At 44.3% G+C, this 23,672-nt stretch overlaps 1 protein-coding gene across 1 annotated transcript in view; it reads left to right on the top strand.

Moving 5' to 3' along the window:
• sox6 (SRY-box transcription factor 6) overlaps positions 1-23,672 on the top strand; it is a 757,998-nt gene that overhangs the window by 27,563 nt on the left and 706,763 nt on the right. The window contains 1 exon segment of the mRNA XM_038808084.1: positions 991-1,053. Within this exon segment, the coding sequence (XP_038664012.1) occupies positions 1,048-1,053 (6 nt within the window). The 5' untranslated portion in view covers positions 991-1,047.

Genomic DNA, 23,672 nt, shown 5'->3' on the forward strand with positions numbered 1-23,672 from the left:
TGGTCAAATAGACGGAACCCTTTCCCTTTCGTGCAATGTTCTGGAATCCATGTATCTCATGGAAAAAGTTTTAATAAGCAAAGAATATTGCTACTAAATTAGGATATTAAAACAGCAAGATTTATGTCTAGAATCTGCTCAAAGCCAGAATTACCCAGCTTAATACAATTGAATTTATATTTTGTGGCAGCTTTAGTGAATTTCTTTTTTTTTGGCTTTATGCTATATATTGCTTTTTTGGTTTGCACACATCCAATGGGCAATATCCCAGGTCATTCCTTAACATCCCACCCCCACTCACAAAATAGTGTTTGATGGGAAATCATTAGAACTGCAGCTTGTCCCTGTACGGTGCCCTGGCCTAATGCTCACTCTGGAGGTACACAATGAACAGATCACCCTGTTTGGACATATTGAATTTTTCTGTGTGCTATCTTAATCTTCTGCTATTTCAATATTTAAAAACATTGGCCATGAAATTATGCGTGGGACACCACAATAGGAACGCTTTACACAATTGTATGTAAGTCTCTTTTAAGGATCTTAATAGAAGCGCTAACCCATTTATTATAAATTAATGAATGCCTCTGCTAAAACGGTGGGGTGGAGGAATTTTGCAAGAATGGACGAAGCATTTGTGCAGGGCTATCCCTCATAGCATTTCAAGGCCGTGGCCATGTTAATCGAATTTTCATATTTGGCCACAAGCAATATTTTAAAATAAATTGCTGTTTTGGAAGTTCTTAGGAAAGTTTGGCTGATATCATTGCATCACTTAGATTGGAAACTGTTCAGTAGGAATGTATTGTCCTGTTGCTTATATCTTGCTGCTCTGTCGATCTGCTGCAGAGGCAGAGTCCCCTTCTGTAACATTTGGCACAATGTGGCATTTAATCCAGCTCCGACAAAAAACAAAGTTACCCAAGTATATGACTGATTGGGTTAATCCAAGATCTGATTGCATTTCCTTTGGGTGTGCTTAAAATTTAGGTTCATTGACTTGTCAAGTCAGAAGCTGGACAGGATACAGAAGAAGGAAGAAAGGGTATGATCGTAAGTTCTGCTTGTCTGCTTAAAATTTATTCAAAATCAAAGATGTCTTAGTAACTTGCACATTCACAGGTGAATGGCAAGATAAAAATGGAGAAGATGTATGGGAAAACCAATTATTATTTTAAAAATCAGAGTTTTGGTGCCTGATTTCCATTTTAGAAATTTCTGGACTGTCCAGTCCAAAGCACAGATGGAAATCTATTCATCAGACACAGGAGAGTGATTGTACTTAGATCATTTAGTGTCACGTATAATTCAGTGAGCTGCAGTTTGTTGTTCTGTGAATTTGAATTCTCATTGATGTTTTCAATTACAGACAGAGAGGGATATATTCCAGTAATCAACAAGGCGCCACATTGTCATTGTGGCGAACAATTACAAGTGAAAGCAATTATAGACACAGTGGAATCCTCTTATGCGCAATAGATCAGGACTGACAAGGGGGGAAAAGTCGCATGAAACTAGACTAAAATATTATGGGTCTGCGTAAATCAGTATTGACTCTGTGTTCAATAAAACTGGAACTTGGTTCCATTTTTATCAGTGAAAGTACTGCCAGAAATTTCCTTTGATTGGGAGTGTGTGCATGTGCATGCGTGTGCTTCCATCTGCACTTTAAGAAGCTTGAAGTGTAATTTCTCAATACAATATTTGGTAGCAATCCAGGATTGGGGGTGTGTGTGGCTTTCTTTGCTGGGTGTTGCATGATATGTTTTTGGTGCCCCCCCCCCCCCCCCCCCCCCACTTTGGGAACTGGCCATTTATACATCTTCACTCAGAGCTTGCAATCAATGGTGTAGCAAGGGCACTCACTGCTGATCTTGAAGAAAGTTGCCCACAAAGATCCAGTGATCTCTATTGGTGCACTTCCCTCCTTTCCCAGCAGCAGTTTAAAGCCAGTGTCCAGTCAATGGCATGTATTGGTGTGCAGCAGCAGTGATGTCAGCAAGATGCGTGAGGAGCCAACCACATTGAAGTATTCACACACACAGCAAACCAGAAAGGTAAAAAAAGACACTTCACTTTAAATGCAAAATTTCTGATAGCTCCGATGATTATAAAATCATAGAGCTATATCATTATGCAGAAATTTGATATTCTGTATGTATAAAATTAACATTCCTTGGAGAGTGTGTGTGTTTAGGAGCAGTTCTGACATTAGTACAATGTTAAACACCCAGGTATGCCTCATTCAACAAGATGTAATTTCTTCAGTGAAACTAACAGTGCCAAAGGTTTAATCAAATCTTGATTTTGATAGTGATTAACAGTTTGTGGGAAGCTCAACAGCACATCATATGGAAGGAGCATAGGCTCACTGACAATCATTTCTCTTTTTCCTAGTGGTTCTTCACATATGTGGACTCCTAGAATTTCAGGGGAGTAGCGACATAAATAGCTGAGAGATTTACCATCGTTACCACAGTATTAAAGCTTGTGCTGTAAAGATGTTTGTCCTTTCAGTGTAAATTCTGCCCCACATTTATGTACTGTGATTATTGCTGATGGAATTGCACGCTTCTCAAAGTCAATAGCATTTATTATGAGAATGTTGCCTTCAAATCTTTCATAAAGCAACCCAAAGGATTTGCCCATCTTTGATCAAAATTGATTATTTGTGGGGGAATTAATCAGTGTGTATATACTGTGAACAGAAGTAAATAGCACTGGCATCGCTGATGCAGTGGTTAGCATTGCTGTCTCAAGGCGCTGAGGACCCAGTTCGATCCCAGCCCCAGGTCACTGTCCATGTGGTGTTTGCACAGGCTCCCAGTGACTGCATGGCTCTAACCCCCACAACCCAAAACAATGTGCAGGGTAGGTTAATTGGCCATGCTAATTTGCCCCTTAATTGAAAAAAAGAATTGGGTACTCTAAATTTATTTTTAAAATGTTTCCATCTCTGGATATTTCAGTTATCTGAAAGAATTTTTAAAATCTCCCCTTGATCTGTCTCATAGTTTGTAGCTACTTTGCACTTAAGATGGTTGGATCCAATCATTTAAAGTGCATTACAAAATGTGGAAATAAAACTGTCTGGATTGAACGTTTTTGGTTCATTAAAAAATCTATTTGTTTTATTCATTTGGGTGAATGGATTTTGATAATGCAAAGAAAGATAGTTTTTATCTAGCAAGCACAACAAACAGCCTGTGAATGAGTGTCATAGTGAAAAAGAGAGTGAAACATGAGCACCTGAGAAATGACGGAAAGGATGAGTAACAGAGTATAAAGCATACCTGGAATCAGCAATCAAGAAGGAAAAATGATGTTGAGACTAGTGAATAATAATTGAGAAAATAATAGAGCTAGTAGGAGATATGCATGGTCAATGACAGAATGAACAGATACTAGAATTGAATGACAGAATATGGGGCAGCACGGTGGCACAGTGGTTAGCACTACTGCCTCACAACGCCAGGGACCCGGGTTCAATTCCTCTGGGTGCTCCGGTTTCCTCCCGCAGTCCAAAGATGTGCAGCTTATGTGGATTGACTATGCTATATTGCCCCTTAGTGGTTAGGTGGGGTTACGGGGATAGGGTAGGGGACTGAAAAAGGGCCTATGTCAAGTGCTCTTTCAGAGGATCAATGCAGACTCGATGGGCTGAATGGCCTTATTCTACACTTAGGGATTCTATGGATTCTCTAATAATTCTTCTTCAGGTGAGAGTTTCTAATGATATAATAACAACAGAAACACAGAATGTAAAACATTAATTGATGGCAGCAGAATAACAGCCCTTAATTAATTCACTCCCAGGTACTTTTATATGTAAAAGTTAAGTCTTTGTCAACAGGGCTATAGGGTAGGTGACTTAGTCATGTATTATGACTATCTGCGATATTAGCCCTGAAAGTTTACAGTAAAACTGACAGCTAACATAGTGTTCTGAGATTTAAATTCTTGCACAATATAATGGTTTATACATTGTTCTATCTCTGTTTTACGAGATGGTTAAATATGCTAAAAATGCAAGGCAATTTTTTTTAACAGTCCTTTAGTGTCATGTAAAAACGGCTTTTACGTTCAACAAGAAACACTGGTCTAGCATTACAATGCTGTTATTTTTTTTAAAAATGTCTTTCTGTAGCGTAAACCAATGTGGGAAAATTAAGCTTAGGAAGTGTTAGGTGGATGAATGGAAAATGTAGTGAAACTCAAACAGTAAAAATGTAAAAGTTGTAAATCTGCTCTTACATATTAAATTTTTTAAAATTGGTAAAACGTAACTCAGAGAGTTCAAGCTACACTCAAGGGGGTCAGATAATGGGATAAACAGCAGCCGCTTCCCAATTGCACTTTTGCCACCTCACACCAGGATTGTGTTGACAGCTGTGTAACACACTCCCAGCCATCTGTTATTCTCTATGGCCTGGAAATGACACAGTGTGATATTAGGATGTGCGTTTATATGAAATTACTTTGTCTGCGACTTTGTTGGAGCCATTAACCTGGTTATATTAAATGGTTTAAGACTTACATTAAAGTATTTTTCATTAACTGAATTAAGCGTTCATCAGTTATTTATCATATGGTGTAATTTTGGCACCTATGTGTTATGTGTGGGGAAAAGTAATGCGGTTAAAAGAAAAAAGATGAGACTTGTGACTGGTTGTCACATCTGTACAGGGCTGAGAGCTGGGCCCAGATGTAGGCACGTGAGTCAAGGCTCATTACCTTCGGAGCATGCAATAGATGTTGGATGTCAGCTAGGAGGATTGAGAAGGAGTGGCCCATGTGCACTAACTCAACATATAGCAAGGAGTTTGCAACAAGCAAGGCATGCATCTTATATAATTGAAAGTCACCCTTAGCAGGGAGCTGGATTGGGTTTGATTGGGGAAGAAACTTGTGTCGTGAAGGAATAAGGATAAAATAATGTGGAATTATCAGGCTCAAAGTTACTTTGGGTAAACTCACAATAAAACATATTTTAAGAGGAGTCAAAACTAGCTTGTAAAACAAGATGGTTAACTCCCTTTGCATCAATATGATTTCACCGATAAGAAATACACACCAGAAAATGGTATCCTCTGACACCAGCACGTTAGCATATAATGCTACCCCTGATAATTAAAACAGCAATCATGTACAATAGGAAAAAGCCTGAAGTCTTGTTATCTTGACAAAACAAAATTGACTAACATGACTGTTACCTAAGGTCTCGTTTTCGAGAATGAATTAAAAATAACATTTCTTAAGAAGTGCACAGGCCTTCTCATTATAATAGGTGGTCCTTTCAACAAATATGTGACATTAATTAGGGATGGACTATTATTGATCAAATGAACATCTTCTATGTAACCAGTAATTATACATCCTAAAATTCAATATAAATATCTCAACCTAGGGCAGCACGGTGTTGCAGTGAGTTAGCCCTGCTGCCTCATGGGGCCGAGGTCCCAGGTTCGATCCCGGCTCTGGGTGACTGTCCGTGTGGCGTTTGCACATTCTCCCCGTGTTTGCATGGGTTTCGCCCCCATAACCCAAAAGATGCGCAGGGTAGGTGGATTGGCCACGCTAAATTGCCCCTTATTTGGAAAAATGAATTGGGTACTCCAAGTTTAGATAAATTTTCGATTTATTAGACTTCTTAGATTGACTACTGATCCATTCTGAACCTAATGGGTGTCACTTGTGGATTGAGGTAATCTTACGTTAATATTTGATGGATATCCTTACTTCCTTTTTAAAATCTATATCTGTAACAAATAAGGCGCAAAGTTTGGATTCTCTTATAGAAATAAGAACTACTAACTGTTCGGTATTTCTCTTGTGTTGCGTTTTTGGATAACCACTAAATTGCATGCTTTCTTATTATAAGAAATTTGTGTGTGCTTAAAATTTAAATAGACTCTTTTAATCTTATGTATCAAAGACTCAAGAGGCGCGATGGAACTGTTGAGCGCCGAGAAAGTCTGCGCTATCGAACAGGACTCTATTGCAGTCCGGAGCCTCATTGGGGAAAGCCCCACCAAGGTTACACTTAGTCCAGTTTCCTGCACTGAGGAGCTCCACTCACCAGAACTTCACAGTGCAAGAGGAGATCGGATCGGATCGGATCGGACCCCCCCCCCCCCCCCCCCAGGTGACTCCCAGACCCCGCACAGCTCAATCGACCTTTTAGGGGGTCCTCACCACCCCCCTCCACAGCACCCAAATCCATGGGCAAGGCACCCCCAGGCCAAACCCCTGGCATGGTCAAAATGACAGGCTGGCAGTGCCACCTGGGCACCTTGGAAATGCCAGGCTGGCACACAGGTGACACTGCCAGGATGCCTAGGTGACACCAGCTGTGCTGGGTGCCTCCCCGACCAGAGGCCAACCACCAGGCGGCCTCCGATCCCCTGGGATACCCCCCAAGTGCCATTCATCCTGGTCCCCATTTGTGCAGACCAGCACTGAACGGCACTCATCTCTGAGGCGAAGGGTTTAGACTCCAACGCCTCGGGTAGGTCAGGCGAGCTGCACATTAGAGTGACACTAGCCAATCACCCTAATATGAAGATTTGCCAAATAATGATCCCGGCCATAATGGGTAGTTCCAGATCGCGACAACTTGTGAGACCCTGTTAGATCCTTTGGCGAGCCAGGTGGATCCCGGAAGAGCCCTCTCCCGGTATCCACCAGCCGCGTCAGGAACAGAGATGCAACGGGGCAAGTAGATCGTGCTGATGAACCCCGAATCCCATCCCCTTATGGTGGAGGAATATTTACTGAGGGGTTTTACCCGGACCCTTTTAACCATGAAAACTACAATCTAGCTAAGCGCTAATTGAAAATAAAGCTATCAGGAAGAAGTTAGGAATCTAGATTCAATGCCTGTCGGTGGAGACTGTTTAGACTCAGGAGACCCAGTTACAAGTCCTTGAGACTGACTCCCTATGGTTGAAGTTGAGGGGAGTTAATCAGGAGGTACACCTGATCTTGAATAGCTCCAAAAAACAGGAAAACTATTGTAATATACTGCAGTGTGGGTGCCCAATCCTCAACTGAGGTTGTAAGGACAGCCTATAATAAGGTCTGTTTGGAAGTATGATAATGGCTAGATGACTGGGGGAAGCTAACAGAGGAGAGAGAGCACAGCATCACTTTGACCAACCTGGCTGTTAACAATCGAAATGCAGTTCAAACAATAGTCATTATCAGTCATCCTAAATTTAATATGAATTTGCTGGCAATGCCACATAAGGAATCATACAAGTGCTGGCACTTTGAAAGAGATGTCCTATTGAGCTCTAGCCCCCTGCTCTGTCCTCATAGCACTGCAAATTATCCGTGTGTCCTCATGATAGGGTTACCTTGAGATGTATAGATTTTATTTCCTTGGCTGGATAACATTTGATTAGGAGGAGCTGACTGTCCCAATTGCACACTGACCAGTCAGCGAGGTTGAACATTTCTGCACTTTTATGACATTGATGGCAAAAAAAGAACCATTTGCACTCATCACGGCGCTAGCTGCTGGAGTAGTGACAGCACTGCTGCCCTGCCAGCCCTTGCTCTTGTCAGCTCCAGAGAGCAGCAGAGAAGCAGTTTGTTCCTGACAGCAGACAGCCCCTCTGCTGGGCCCTGGCTTCATGTTACATTAAGTATTAGTGCTGTTCTTTCAGGAGCCATTATGCTGTGACATCAAAGATCAACTTGCTGGGTAGTCCTAGGTTAGTCTCGATTTCTGTTGGAACATTTCAGGCGTGAAATGAAATGTACATGATTAACCTAAGGCTGGGAGTGCGATACAGTTCTGATCCGGATGTTTTCTTCGTCAAAGAGGATAATTTCCATTTAATTATATACATTTGAGAGAAATCCCAAGGAATCAGCGCATAAATTGTATTATTGTGATTGTGGTGCTTTGATCGCAGTAGGTGATGACCCTAGAATGGAGCAAATTAAAGCTGCCCTTACTTGAACTCGTTCCTGACCGATGACAGGCCTGTCTACAGGTGCTGCAAAACTCAAAATAAAGGGCATTTCTGCAAGTGTGCCCAATGGCTCTCAACAGCAACGTAAGTGCACAGTGAACTTACCATTGGAGGTGCAAGTGGACATGGTTCTTTGCTCTGGTGCACTGAACAACAGAAGATTGCCTCATGCTTATCCGTTTTAGGCCTGTGTTTTTATGATCATAAATCGATACAGACATGTTCAAATATTGGGGAAGGCACTGCATCTTAAACCAACTGTACATGTCTACAATCATTCATGCAGCTGTAGAATCCACAATATAAATGAACCAGCTTCTTATACGGGGTGCTTTTCGCAAGGCCATTTCTGAGAATGGCATTCCACTTGGCTTATAGCTGTTTGACCTTCTTGGGCCAGTTCAGTTTTTCTTCTTGCTGCATTGCACAGACTACTGTTAGGCCTTTGGCATTATTAACTGGAACTTGAGTGGCCAGCCTAAGTTGTTGTGCTGGTCTCCTGTGAATCGACCACCGAGAGAGCCTGCGACAAGCTACCTGTGACATTTTGTCCATCAGGTCATCGAAAAGCATTGGTGCTGCCTTATGGCATCGGTACAAAGATTATGAATGTGGCTGTATTCGATAACACCACGTACAATGTCCTGATTTTATAAAATTGCTTGCCATACCACAGCAGTTCACTTACAAGCATAATTCAGTCCACCAGCATCCAGCGAAACCAAGTGAAATTTTGGCGCTATTTAACAGCTGTGTTGCACCCGGCACAGATCCGGGTGCACTGGTTAAATCATGGGAGAGTCGGGATCCGCGCCAGGCACAAATTGGTTTGCAATCAATCAACCTGCTCTCGATGGCAGGTTCGAGATCCCATCCAGGCATGTGGAGACACCAATCTACACCAATTAAGAGCAATCGCCATCTCATTAGCGAGATGGAAGTATTCTCCCCGGATGACCAAGCCCCATCAGGTGGCGATCCTTCCAGAGAATGGGCATCTGGTCAGTGAGAGGGAAGGATCATTTTGTCTGACATGAACTGCTCACTTGAGACAGGTTACCTGGGTGAAGGGGCAGTGGATCCTCATCTCTGCGGTACAGGCCAATCTGGCTGCCGATAACCCTCTCTCCTAAGCGAACCCCACAATCTCCAGTGCCTGTTCCTCATAGGAGGTGAGCACACTGGTGCCCCGAACCTGCCGCCCATCTGAGCCCTTTCCCGCCTGTTCTGGGCCAACTTCTCCTTCGGGGGTAGAGAGGGAGCATTGTGAGCAGCACGCTTGATATATCGGCTGGGAGGTGGGGTTCTCTAGCAGGTGGCATGTATAGCACCGTTTCTGGGCATGGATAGGTTGTGCTGGTGGGTGCCAGGATGTGCTGGGGAACATGCATGGTGATATGCTGTGGGGAATGGGGGGGGGGGGGGGGTTAGCAGATGTTGGGCGGGGTGGCAGGTGGGACTGATGCCAGGGGACCGGTGTTAATTTGCCTTTGTGGCCCAGTGGAAATCGAGGCCTTCTTCCGCCATTGGACGGCCATACTCCTGGTCACGCTACCTGAAATTATGGCCGCTGCCACTGCCTCCCAGGCGACATTGGTGGTCCTGTTGCTGGTCCACCTACCTCCTTGAGGGAACATGGTGTCTTGTCTCGCCTCGGCGCCCTCCAGCAGCCTGGCCAGGTCGGCATCCTCGAAGCGTGGAGCAGGTCTACGTGATGCCATGGTCGTGTGCTGTCTAGTATTCGTTCGGAGTGAGCGTTTATGAGCAGCTCCCCCTTAATAGTAGGGATCCGCTGGGCGTGGTTCCAGCGAATCAGCTGTTGGGACAGCCAGTTCCGCTGTGAAGCTCCTTGGGGATAATGTCCCGCATTAAGTGCCGTTAAAAATGGGTCGTGGTATCACCGGCACAGCCGTTGGGAAGCACCTGGGAAGTTGGGCCCGATATGGCACTTCGAGCTTTTCCTGTTAAATCGCGCCCATTGGTTTTCCTGGCTGTTAGTGTGACACAATCCAGCAGCTTTCCTTTTGATGGGATTGGTTCCTGTTGGTGACCCAAACTCGAGGAACTGGCACCCGAGAGGAATGTAAAAGTTGCTGATGATATTAAATTAAATATAAATTTCATCACACTGTCTGTTCAGGATCATTACACACGTTTTTTTCATTATTATTATTTATAATGTCTATACCTCAGGAATAAAAATGCCGATTAGAGGGTGGGTGTTAGTCACATGAACAATTGCTTTGATTACACAGCTACAGTGAATGACTGGCAAATTGGAGACTCAGGCAAGGCTTTTATTTGCAATATGTATAATTTTGCTTCTGTGTGTCTGTGGGACATGTGACATTGTTTCACATCAGTAAAGATGCAGTGCCTATCTCTTAATCTATCTTTAGGAAGGAAAACAAGTTTGGAGCGAGCATTTTACTTTGATTCTTCATCAGACCATAAGAACCCATTGTTTTTAGAGCTGGCCTGACATGCCCCCTCTTCCGGTGATGGACCCAGGTGCCTCAAGACCAATTTGGGGATTACAGTTTTATCAGAGAGTCTGGTTTTGCCTTTGGATTATTACAAACTTGTCCAATGGCTCAGTGAATGTATTGGATGCTGTGACTCCAGAACATGCAAAACAGGAAGCCACCAGAATCAATGCCTGGTCTCTACTGAGTTAACTGGCATCAGCTGGAGGGCTGGAAGAGGGACTATAATTGGTCTCAATAGTCCATACTCAGTTGGAGAAAATCAACCTGTGTTTCAAATCCCGAGATCTATTAGGTGAGAATAGGATTGAATTTGGCTTTGGTGCCATATTTGGTTGAATATTCTATGAATAGTCAGCATCTTGGAGAAAATTGAAGAACATTAAAAAAAGAAAAGTGCTGAGTTGTCCTCTTCAACCCAATTACATTGGTTTGGTCTTCAATTGAAAGGAGCTTCATTTCTACTTGAATAGGTGTAAGCTTCAGCAAGACTGTTTCCCATCACCATGATTCAGCTTTCTATTCAGTCATGGGATGTGGACATCAGTGGCAAGGCCAGCGTTTATTGTCCATCGTTTTTTTGCCTTTGAGAGGTTGGTAGTAGGCTGACTTCAAGGCCGCTCCAGTCTCTATGGTGAAGGTGACCCCTGTTAGGGCTGGAGATCCAGCATTCTGAGGCAAAAACAGTGACAGGGCGGTAATAAAATTCCAATTCAGGATTATGTGTGACTTTAGGGGAACTTGGAAGTGGTGGTGTTCCCGTGTACCTGCAGCTATTGTTCATCTGGGTGGTAGAGGTTGCAGATTTGGGAAATGCCACTCATCTGGACAAATGGGAAGCATTCCATCAAAATCCTGACTTGTGCATGTAGATAGTGGACAGGGTTTGAAGTCAGGAGGTGAATCACTTGCCATAGAATTCCCAGCTTCTGAACAGTTCTTGCAGCCACAGTATTTATTTGGCTATCCCAGTTTCTGGTCAATGGTGACCCCCAGGATGTTGGTGGTGGGGGGTTTGGTGATGGGGTGCCACTGAATGTGAAGGGGAGGCAGTTAGACCTGCTCAGGAGAGTGAATACTCTGGTGAATATCGGGCTTTTTCCAAGTGGTGGAGGGAAAGGAATAAGGGATTGACATCATCCAGCTTGTTCTGTTAGAATGACAGTTGGTGGTCTTTAAGAAATCCATCACTTGTGCCTTTCTGACCCACCAAATGGGAAGCAGCCTTTGAAAGAAAAGTAGAAATCTTCAAAATAAATTCCACTGCCACAGAACCTGCTAACCCATGTACCTGCCTAATGAATAACAGCTTTAACCTAATCAATATGATCATAAAAATAAGGCTGTTTTGCAGGAGTGCTTCATAGTCTCTACGGGAATAAGCATGGGGAATGTAGGAATAAAACTCGCAAATATTGTTTTGCAACGCAGCACAAATTCAGGCACCAACATAATACAATAAAGTTGGAGGAAGTCATGCACAGAACTCCATGCTCCCCTCCCCCCCTTCCAAAGAATGTGCCTGCTGTCCTGTTAATGAGTAGAAATATATTAAAGTACTTGTGCTAATCGTACAGAGCACTGGTTCATTCTGCAGGGTTAGGGTCAAGCACTGTGGTAATATGTGTTAATGAGATTTGATTGGACCCCTATGTTGGCCTATAAAAGCAATTTTAAAAATTAGTACAAGTCAACTATGTCAAATACTTATTTTTATTCCATCCTATTGACAAAGTGTTGTTATTATTTTCCCTAATACAGGTAAGGGAGACCTCTCTCGTTTTGTCCTGTCAGCGACCACTCCCCACCTCGCACCACTGCCCGAACTTGACAGAAATACCTCCCAATGGCATGTTTGTAGTGAAAATGTGAAAACTTGTCTTTCAAGTTTTTTTTCTCCCACAAACAGCTGGCACTGGCTCTGGAATGAAAAAAAAGAAACAGAGTGAAGTTTGTTTAATTCCTTGTCGTTGGGAATGTGTTGAATCCCAGAGCTGCGTTGTATTTAGTAGCTGCTGGGATGAGTGGGGTGAATGTTGCTTTTATGGACTCGTACCCCCCCCCCCCCCCCCCCCCCCCCACCCTCTCAACTTTGTGGCATCAGCATTGCCACAAATACTTTCTCAGTGAAATCAGCCCCATTATAATAAAATGCTTTATTGTGCTTTTGGAAAGCGTCATGCACAGGAAATCACAAATAAAAATTCAGAATGCACAATTCAACGTCTGTAGAGTGTATATCACTTAGACAGTCATTAGTCAGGCCAAAAATGGAATTTGTCTGGAATAACTCTTTTTTGGAGCTTGTAACTGTTGGAATAATTGGTAACTGAAATTGTGTGTTCGTACATTAATTAAATTAGACTGGTGTACAGTAGCTGATGTGTGCTTTTATTTTTGGTTAAAATCCCCCAAAGAAACGCACCGGTGAGGTTGCATTCAAGGCATCAGTTTTTTGGATAAAATTAATATTTTACTAGTAGAATCTTAAAATCATTAGTGAATCTTAGTGACCTGTTTGAGACTCCAGATTTGGTGTGACGACGCATAGTCCATTTGTGAGGCCATAAAATAATCAAACGCAAGTTATTAAAGTTTAATTTACTTCTTCATGCCAGAGTACACAGCAATGTAACCTCTGCTTGCCATGTGTTTTATCATGAAGACATTAAAGTAGCATCTCTGGAGCTCTGCAAGGTACTGTCTCCAACTGGTAGATAATAATTATCCAAAATGTATCCAAAAAATGTGGAAATACTGAAATTAACAACTAATATGCATCCCACAGAAGAAAAAGGAAGAAGAAACACCTTTGAAAGAGAAAGATAGAAGGAAACAAAATCAGAAATTAAGAGATAGAAAGAGAAGCAGTAAAGAGAGGCAGTATGATACAGGCAGAATGAAACAGAATAAAGCATGCTGAGTACAAAAATGTTACAGTGAATAGGGCAAACAGTGAGGTAGATAGCCTGAGATATGGAAAGCTGGAAAAAGACAGAAAGCAAGACAAAGCTATAGAAACAGACAAAAGTAGAGAATAATACAGGCATCAGGGTATAAAGAATGAGTCAGAAAAAGATACTGGAAAATAGATAATGAGACAGACAGAGAGTAAGACTCAAACAGACAGAAAACAGACTGAGACGGTGAGATAGTGGAATAGAAATTAGGAACAGAAAGAGACAGTGGTGATGAACTTGAAAAGAGTGCATATTGCATTGTTGGCTCCACCTTGATCTTCTGAAATGGAATGTATTCCATTAACAGCCCATTTTTCAGCTCCGTATTAATCTTGTTATCAGCACAATCCTCAGAATGCAGGCTCAAAACCAATGTGTTGAGGATACCACTTAGTTCACAGAAGGGTCATATCCTGGTTGCAACTAATACAACATTAGGCTTACCAAAGCTTAAAGTGAGTTAACAATGACTGTTCTATGGATGACCGTTCAGGTATGATCAACCATTAGAAAACATAGATGCTGCGACACTCCTTTGTTTACTTGAGAACTTCAGATCTTGCATCTCAGAATGTTCAATGAGGAAACATCTAGATGTCCTACACACTTTTAAGACACTGAATAAGCCTCACAAGACATATTTGGCTGGCCACATCCCCATGCCAATCCCCCATCAAAATGTCCATTCCAATGAAAGGTTGTTCTCTGTACTGATGGCAACTATTCTTATTGAATGACATGGACTATCTTCACCAAGTTTTCAGTGGACATCCACCCACTGTGCAGAATTATTCACACCTAGGCTCAAGCTTTTTTTGGAAATCACACTCATGTAATCAGGATTACTTTACTGAGGTTGTAGTTAAGTTATGTTGCTGGGGTTAAGGTATATTGCTTGTATAAAGTCAACTTGTGTCTCATACTTGAGCACTCAATGGCAGCATTGTGTACCAAAAATAGAAATATATAGCATTCGCAGCACAAAGACCCTAATCTTGATAAGCACAAATTCTACCCTGCAGTATCTTATTTTGACTTTCCCTTCATTAGTAGTAGTCTTATCACTCACAGCACCATTGCCTATGGCAGTTATACTCATTTGTTTGCTTCAAGCGGTAAATTCCTTTCACAGAAAACAAATATACAGAGCAGAGCAATGCACGCAGTTCTGCTTGTTGAGATGTTTATGTTTTGATTTCCTCATCAATGCCAGACAAAACTATTAGATCAACGGGTGCAATTCAGGCTCCTTTACAAGGGCATCTTTCAAATAACTGGGCACTCAGACAAAAGAGAGGAGGGGGAAGAGGATGTGTTTGAACCAGGAAATGTTTGGGACCCCCAAGAGATGGCAGCTCCAGGCACACCACATATGACCTCAAGGCGTGAAGTTAGCAATCTGTTTTTTTTCATAGAATCCCTACAGTGCAGAAGGCCCATCAAAGCTGCACCAATCCTCCGAAAGAGCACTTTACCTAGGCCCACTCCCCCGATATCCCCACCTAACCTGCACATTTTTGGACACTAAGGGGCAATTTATCATGTCCAATCCACCTAACCTGCACATCTTTGGACTGTGGGGCAAAACCGGTGCATCCGGAGGAAACACATGCAGACGGGGGAGGGCGTGCAAACTACACACAGTCACCCAAGGAAGGAATTGAACCTGGGTCCCTAGCGCTCTGAGGCCGCAGTGCTAACGACTTATTTTGCATTATTTCATATGTGGTGGTATACATAAAAGTTAACAGATTCAGCTTTTATAATAAATTTCTAAAACATTTCATACATATATGACATCATAAATAGCTGGGTTGTAAAGCAGACCAAGGCCAGCAGCGCGGGTTCAATTCCCGTACCAGCCTCCCCGAACAGGCGCCGGAATGTGGCGACGAGGGCTTTTCACATTAACTTCATTGAAGCCTACTTGTGACAATAAGCGATTATTATTATTATTATTATATGTGGGGGCAGCATGGTGGTGCAGTGATTTGCCCTGCTGCCGAGGACCGTTGTTCAACCCTGGCCCTGGGTCACTGTCCGTGTGGAGTTTGCACATTCTTCCCGTGTCAGCGTGGGTCCAACCCCCACAATCCAAAAAGATGTGCAGGGTAGGTGAATTGGCCACGCTAAATTACCCCTTAATTTGAAAAAATGAATTGGGCACTCTTAATTTATTTTTTAAAAATGTCATCATATATGAGCTCAAGGGTCAAGGTTACATGGGGGTGGTGGGTGGGGGGGGGGGGGTGCAGTGGGGTGGGGGAGGTGTTGCAGGTGGGCGGGCAGAGATCCATTGCATAGACTTACATACGCACATTTGAACATGTGAACTAGGAGAAGGAGTAGGCCACTTCTTTCGCTAAATATTTCCATGGCAGAGAATTATTAGTGATCATTTTGAAGGGAGCTTGAGGGTTTAAATATGCATCTGTAAAATATCATCATTCTGATACATTCACAGAGTGGATTCCCCTTGCTCTTCTTGCAGCAGCAACACACCACATTTTTTGGATTCCATAGTTGAGTATAATTGGAGTTAAGTAAATTCTGTTCAGGACTTTAACTTGGATCAACCTTAACAGCACATTTACTGATGTTGGAGCAATTGACTTACATATTCCTTTCCATACCTTAAAACACAGATCAATAGCAAAGTCTTTAGCCTGTACCTGAGAAAGTGTCTTTATACAAGTGGTCAAAGTTTTCCCCAATGAGACGTTATGGAGCAGTGAAACAAAGTGCTCACCCTTCTGATTAGTGATGGTTAGTTTTTATAATTCTTTCAAAATAGATGGGCAATTTAAGTAACCTCTTCCATGCTAATTTTATAGCAGCACTCAACTCGAGATATATGCTCATATAATTTACTTTTGTCCTGATATTTAAGAGTGCAAATAAACTCTCAATTAACCCAATTTCTACCCATTCTTTTTGATTGACAGCCTTGCTCTGTAATAAAATTAAGATTATGAATATCTCCAGAGCTTCAGCACACAATCTAGGCCGACATTCTAGTGCGGTGCTGAGGGGCTGCTGTATTAATGAAGATGTCATGCTTTGGGTGAGATTTTTGAATACTCTTTCCTGTGACCCAAGATTCTATGGCACTATTCAAAGATGTCCCAGTGTCCTGAACAACATTCTTTCCTTGATTGACACTTCCAAAAAAAGGAATAAAGGGATGGGTGGGACAGATGTTCCAAACAGGGTTTTCATTCAAGTCGAGAGGGTTGCTATTTTGTTCAGTAACAAGGTGATATTTGCCGTGGCCAGTGCGGGACCTGGGAGGGAGGTTTGTGATGGTGACCAGGGTGTTGGCGGGGGGCGCCAGTTGAGTTAGTGAATGTTTATGCTACCCATTTGGGACAATGCAGAATTTGTGAAGAAGACGTTGGCGTCCAACCCAGACCTGGATGCACATCAGTTGATAATGGGGTGGGGCGACTTCAATTGCATGTTAGACTCCAGGATGGATAGGCCGAGCCCCATGTCATTAGCCATGTTGGGTGTGGCAAAGAAGCTGGGGGTACTTATTGACCAGATGGGGGGATCGATCCGTTGAGATTTAGGCATTCGGGAGAGAGAGAAATTTCCTTCTTATCCCATGTACATTGGGTATACTCCTGAATAGACTTTTTTGTGGTGAGGAAGTCAATACTCCCGGGGATTGTGGGGGTGGAATATGCAGCGATTATGATTTTGGCCAACACACCACATTATGTGGATGTGAGGTTTGAAATGGGCCGAGCCTAGAGACCCGTGTGGAGGGTCAATTCGGCGCTCATGGTGGAGAAGAGGTTCTGCGAGAAGGTGGCCTCTGTGATAAAGGGCTATGTGGAGTTTAACCAGAACGGGGAGGTTTCACCTTCCATGTTTTGGGAGGCATTGAAGGCAGTGGTCTAAGGCAGGTTATATCATACAGGGCCCATAAGGACAAAGTTGAGAAGGCGGAGAGACAGAGGTTAGTAGATGCCATTGTAGAAGTGGACCGACAGTGCTCGGTGACCCCAACCTCTGTGAGATTTTGGCAGAATGGAATAAACTACAGGGGGAGTTTGGTCTAATGACATCAGGGAAGACAGTGGGCCACTTTGTCACTCAAGAAGAGTTTTTTAATCAGTATATGGAGAAGACCAGTCAAGTGCTAGCCTATCAGTTGAGGCAACAGGCAGGCACACAGGAGATTGCGTAGATGAGGGATGGGGGAGGAGGGTCGGTGGCAACGGTGGAAAAAACTAATGAGGCATTCAAGGCCTTCTAAGGAGGCTGTGTAGATCTGAGCCCCGGGGGGAGGACGCGGAGAGGGGACATTTCTTAGTCGGGTTGGTGTTCCAGGAGGTGGAGAGAAGAAAGGGATTGGAACACTTCCAAAAAATAATTAACGATGGTGAATCATCATTATAAATAGGATCTTAGTATATTCAAAATGGCTGTCACATTTGCTTCCTTGGCAACAGCCAATAGACTGCAAAGAGATTAATTAATTGCACATGAAGTACATTGAGATATTTATGAAAGATGAAATAAGATGCTATACAAATACAATGTTGTTTTTCCTTTGAAAAATGCCCATGGCTATAGCCAATGATGCAAAATGCTGCATTGTTCAGGCAACTAAGGCTTGGCAAAAGATGAATGTTCCCATAATATTAAGACACAAAGCATGGAATGAATATCAATTCCCCAATGGACAGTCAACTGTGCTGTTCCTCCTGCTGCTGGGTGGAGAAAGTCTTCAAGGAAAAGTGATTATTGTCAATATGACACACTGCTTATTTGGGTAGAGCAATCCCCTAAACTGGAGTGTTTTTCGTGCATCAACTACTATTGGCTGAGCGCAACAAAGCTCAAAAAAAGTTTTAAAACTGTTTGAAAATTGAAGACTGGCAAGCCATTTCTCTTATTATTTGGTAACATTGTAAAACTGTTAAATTGGAACACACCACTGTTACTTTGTTTAAAGCGCCCCTGAGAGCCATTTTGCCATTGCAGTGCAGACAACATGGTACGCCAGTAAGAGTGCTCAGAGTGTGCATGGCCATTATCATTATAGCATCATTAAATGTTGTTGCTGGCACGAGAAAGGAGAAGAAGGAAACTTGGATTTTACACCTTGTTTCCAAGCAGTTATATTTGCACAGAAGACACCAGGAATGCCATTTAGGGAAAGGAAAATGTCTCTGGTTAGAAGACTAGTGTCCTAACACGATAGCTACTGAGCAACCTTGAAGTTTGCATATTTACATGGAAAGAGTCACTAAAATTCAAATTTGGCCATATACCTTAAGTAATGACAACACATTGACTTATGAGTTAACGAAGTTAGCAGATTGTCAAATGTGGAATAAAAAACCCTCAAAATGTTAGCCAAACAAAGCTGTGAGGTAGCAGCTGGCTCTTTGTCTAATGTCTAACAGCAAGGTATTGTAGTACATTTCCTTTCCACGTTGCAAAATATGAATGGTTCCTGTAAAATAACACTTTACAAACTACTTTTAGTGGGTGGGATTATCCGCTTCTTGCTGCTAAGGTTGGCAATCTCGATCCAGCGGAGAATCCCGTGTTGGCCCAAAAATGGGATCAGCGCCAGGCGGCAGACTCGTCCCTAGTCTCCTGTTCCATCCCGTCGGCTAAAGCAAGCTTCCCATCCCACAGTGATGGAAATATGCAAATATCTCATATGCATTCATTTGAGTCATGCGGGCATGATTTGGTGCAAGTATTTGCAAGCGGGGGTCCAGGCATCATGGCATTTGATGGGGAGCAAGGAGTTAATAAATTTTTTATTGTGTTTAGGCTTGCTGAGAGGGGGGAGGGGGGGGGGTGGCTGGAGCTCAGGGACTAGTGGGGACAGCCTTGGCAGCAAGGGTGTGGATTCAAGGTTTCCCCCTCAGCATCCAGGTGCCGTGGCTGCACCTACCATTGCTGCTATAAAAGACTAGCAACTCATGTCTTAGATGTTACTTGCAGGCTTCTGATTGTTTAAACAGTTGGCTGCTGTCAATATCCTCAAAATGCTCTGAGGTCTCCTGATCATGTAGAGATCCACCTACCCCGCCTATCTGGAAACCTTCATATATCAGCAGTATAATTGGGAGATAGACGTGGCCACACTTAATCTTTTATTCCCTCATTGCACTCCTTAGACACCCAGCTCCACAGCAGAGAAGCTGGAATCATGGCCACTGCCATCTAGAAGGACAAGAGCAGCAGATACCTGGGAACCGCACCACCTGGAGGTTGCCCTCCAAGTCACTCACCACCCTGACTTGGGAATATATTGCCGTTCCTTCACTGTCGCTGGGGCAATATCCTGGAACTCCCTCCCTAACAGCACAGTGGATGTACCTACACCTCAAGGATTGCAGCGGTTCAAGAAGACACCTCACCACCACCTTCTGAAAGGCAACTAGTTTGGGCAATAAATGCTGGCCTAACCATTGAAGCCCACATCCCGCAAATTAATTAAAAAAAAAATTTAACAGAGCTAACTCCACACAAAGGACACCAGAATTGGTGGCCGCTGGAATCCTCCCTCCCTCTCAGAGTAACAGCTTCACTAGCGAGACTATCATCTAACCTACTCCTAAGGATCAGGCGATATCTCCAGGCCCTGGAGGTCAAAGTTGCCTGGACTGCTCTGGTGGGCCTCTCCAATACAGCCCCCAGAGGGTTCCATGCATCGTGGAGGCTTAGTATGTCAACATTGCGCAGCAGCGGGGTGACATGCTGGAGGAGGGGGAAAATTGGCAGGCCTTGTGGGATGAGAAGGACGAGGACAGTGTCTATGATGAGCCAGGGGAGGACATGGAGCTGGCTCACAGGCCACAGAATAAGTCCTTCAGGGTCTTTGAACAAGGGAGAACCTGATCAGCTTCCAATTCACCAAATAGGGGGCCAAATGACTGGCGGCTCCATCACCATTGCCCCCTCCCCCTTGCGCTCAGTCCCATTGCCCACCTTGCCCTTAGCCATTCACCCCTTCCCATGCCCACAGCTCCCCGGAGTCATCTCTGGACTTCCCAGTCTCCCAGCCGCATGTTTCCCTGCTGACTGCCTTTCACTGATGGCGGCATACTCTACTCCCGCCACTTGTCAGTGGGATTTTGCACTGAACCCAGCCCACGCTGCTGGGAACCCCCTGTGCGGGGATATTCTGCCAGCGGGATCAGAGAATCGCAAGGGCCGCAGAATTCATGTCCTTGGGCGGCATTCTCCCCTACCCGGCGTGACGGAGGGTGCCAGCGTAGGGGAGTCGCGCCAACCACTCAGGGGTCGGGCCTCCCCAAAGGTGGGGAATTCTCCCCACCTTTGGGGGCCAGCCCTGCGCCGGAGCGGTTTGCACCAGAAGACTGGCGCAAAAAACCGGCGCCCCCGGCAGCGGGGCTGGCCGAAAGGCTTTCGCCGGTCCGCGCATGCGCCGGCAGTGACATCAGCGGTAGCTGGCCGCTGACGTCACTGTCGGCGCATGCGCGATGTGGGGTTCTCTTCCCACATATAGTGCACCCAGGGCACTGGCCCGGAGTCTGAGCGGGGGGCCCCGATCGCGGGCCAGGGCACCGTGGGGGCACCCCCCGGGGTTCGATCGCCCCCCGCCCCCCAGGACTCCGGGGCCCGCTCGCGCCGCTGATCCCGCCGTTCCAGAGGTGGTTCAAACCTCGGCGGCGGGACTTCGGCCCATCCGGGCCGGAGAATCACCGCAGAGGCCTCTCCGTTCGGAGTGGTGAGATTCCCGGCACCGCCACTTCCCGGGTGGCGGAGAATCTCTGCCACGGCGGGGGCGGGATTTTCGGCGGCCCCAGGCGATTCTCCGACCCTGCTGGGGGTCGGAGAATTTCGCCCCTTGTCTGCAGGATGGAGGATGATGATGACTCACTGTGAGATGAGCCTGGTGCTCCTCATTTTGTGACCTCCTCCTCCACTATCCTGGCTAAGACCGCAAACACTCCCGCCAGAATCTTCCCAATTTTTCACAACCCCAAAGCATGTGCGTGTGATTCGCTGGCCCCCACCCACACTCATCTGCTACCCCCTGAAAGAACCCACATTCTCGCCCGAGTCAAATGCACCCTGTGCACCACCTTAAACTGTAACAGGCTTATACTTGCACAAGAGGAGGTCCCGTTTACCCTACGCAGTGCCTCTCCCCGGCGCGCTTAGCGGCAGTGCAAAAATATTCTGATTCTCTGCGGGCGGAAACACTTTGTCTCTGAAACGGAAAATCCCGCCCAGTGAATGTTCTGAAGAGGGTTGTAAATTTTAGCTGCTCAGAAGAACATCTCCTTATTGGCAGCATTTTGTGGAATAAACCAAAATGCCTGACTGAGGTAGATTTTAGTCCCCCATCCTAAGTCTCATTTAGATTTAGCTCTGCATTTTGCTCGTGTTGAATATTCAAAATAATTGAAGCTGAATTGTGATGGTATAAATTTCAGCTCAGGTCACAAAAAAACCCTCTCAAATTCCGATTCTGGTTTAGCCCCGAATATATTTCATTAAAAGGCAGATTGAAAATGTGTCATCACAGATAAAGTTACAGCCTAATCCCCAGTATCCTTACTCAGACCTTGCCACAAGAAAAATCATCAGATACCATGCAATGAAAATAGCAGGTGATTAACAACCTCAGTGGAAATAAAAATCGGTAGAGATGTAAAACAGACAGACCTCCCTATCACTACATCTTACAATGCCGCATAAAGTCAGAATTAACTTCCCCTATTTGGAAAGTATGGGATCAAACTAACACTGAGACATCAAGAGGTTTGTCATTCATTCTGCTGATACCCTCCATAAATGACAGGTGAAATTACTTCAACAATTATGTGGCACTGCTCGTAGCAATACTGGAGTAAGTGAAAATACAGCATCAGTACTGACAGGTGCTGACCTTCCCAATCCACCACACCCGATTTTCTCAAAGGGACTGATTAACTGACAATGAGGGCAACATATTGTGTCTGCACATGCACAGATTAACATTGAAATCTAATCATTTCCTGAGCATGGTTTTCTGCTTCTCCACAGGGTGTACAGTTGCAGCTCCCACAGATGGCAATCCTTAGAAATTACTGCCCTGATGTGAACGTCCTCATTTACGCTGTAATATCCTTCCAATGGAGTTTCAGGTGGGAAGGCCATTAAATTCACCAGGTGGCCTTCCTACTGCCTGCTCACCTGTCCCTGGCCTGTCCCCAATTTTAACGGGGCTCGGTGGAGCCAAAGGTGGCCTTCCCACCCTTTCCCCAATTGTGGCCCTGAAGCCGCCAATTATTGAGGCAATAAATAAGTTCAGGGATGTGGTCGGGGGAGGGGAGGAGGGGATGGGAGAGCGGAACGTCTGGCAGATAATCCTGCTTCGGCTTTTGGCTTGAGAAGGGGGAGAACTCCTCCATCACTGCCCTCTTTCCAGATTGGGCACTCCACCGATGGTTTTGCCCCTCATGGGTGCTCTCTTTCTGCCAGTCTTGCCATCATATCCCCTGTCCCCTCTCCCCACCAACCCTGGAACTCCATCCCTGCCACGAGATCTTACAGCTACCAAGTTGTGGGGTATTGCTTTTTCCCATGATGATAAAAATTACATATTTTAAATCATTTTTTAAAAATTTGTTAATGATATTTTAGCTTCTAATGTGTATGTCCCAATCTTTATTTTGCTCGATGGAAAGCTTAGAAAAAGTGAAAGGTATTGTGTGTATTTGACTTTCTGCTTTGCTGCCTGTGAGAATTTTTCAATATGATTGGCTGCTGAACCTGCTTGATGACATCACAGTTACTCAACAGCTGGAGACACGCTTGGCTTGGTGCCAGATTCAAATTAATGTTCTGAAGGGGAAATCCGCATCACAGAGATCACAAAGATCCTTGTGACAGTTTTTGTCAAGCTCAGCAGCAAGCACCGCCATTTCACTGCTGACTGCAAAAGCCGGGCTAATGTGTTACATCGGAAGTGAAGGCATGAGTATGAAAAACTGAAGGACTTTAACAATGAGTGTTTAGCACTTGATAAATTGCAGTCACTGCTGCCTTGCCGATCAATATTTTGGGGACTTGTAAGGAATAGCAACAATGTTACAAATAAAATAGACACCTGTAAACTAATACCACTCTTGTTACATCTTCACTGTGTTGCAAATGTAGGGATGTGGGGAATTACTGTTGGCTACTCTAACTAATTTTTTCTTTTCTTTCTCACAACTGCTTAAATGTAATTGAGTTGTCGAGTCGTTATGGCACAG

This window comes from Scyliorhinus canicula, chromosome 9, assembly GCF_902713615.1.
Source record: "Scyliorhinus canicula chromosome 9, sScyCan1.1, whole genome shotgun sequence".
NCBI classification, from domain to species: Eukaryota; Metazoa; Chordata; class Chondrichthyes; order Carcharhiniformes; family Scyliorhinidae; genus Scyliorhinus; species Scyliorhinus canicula.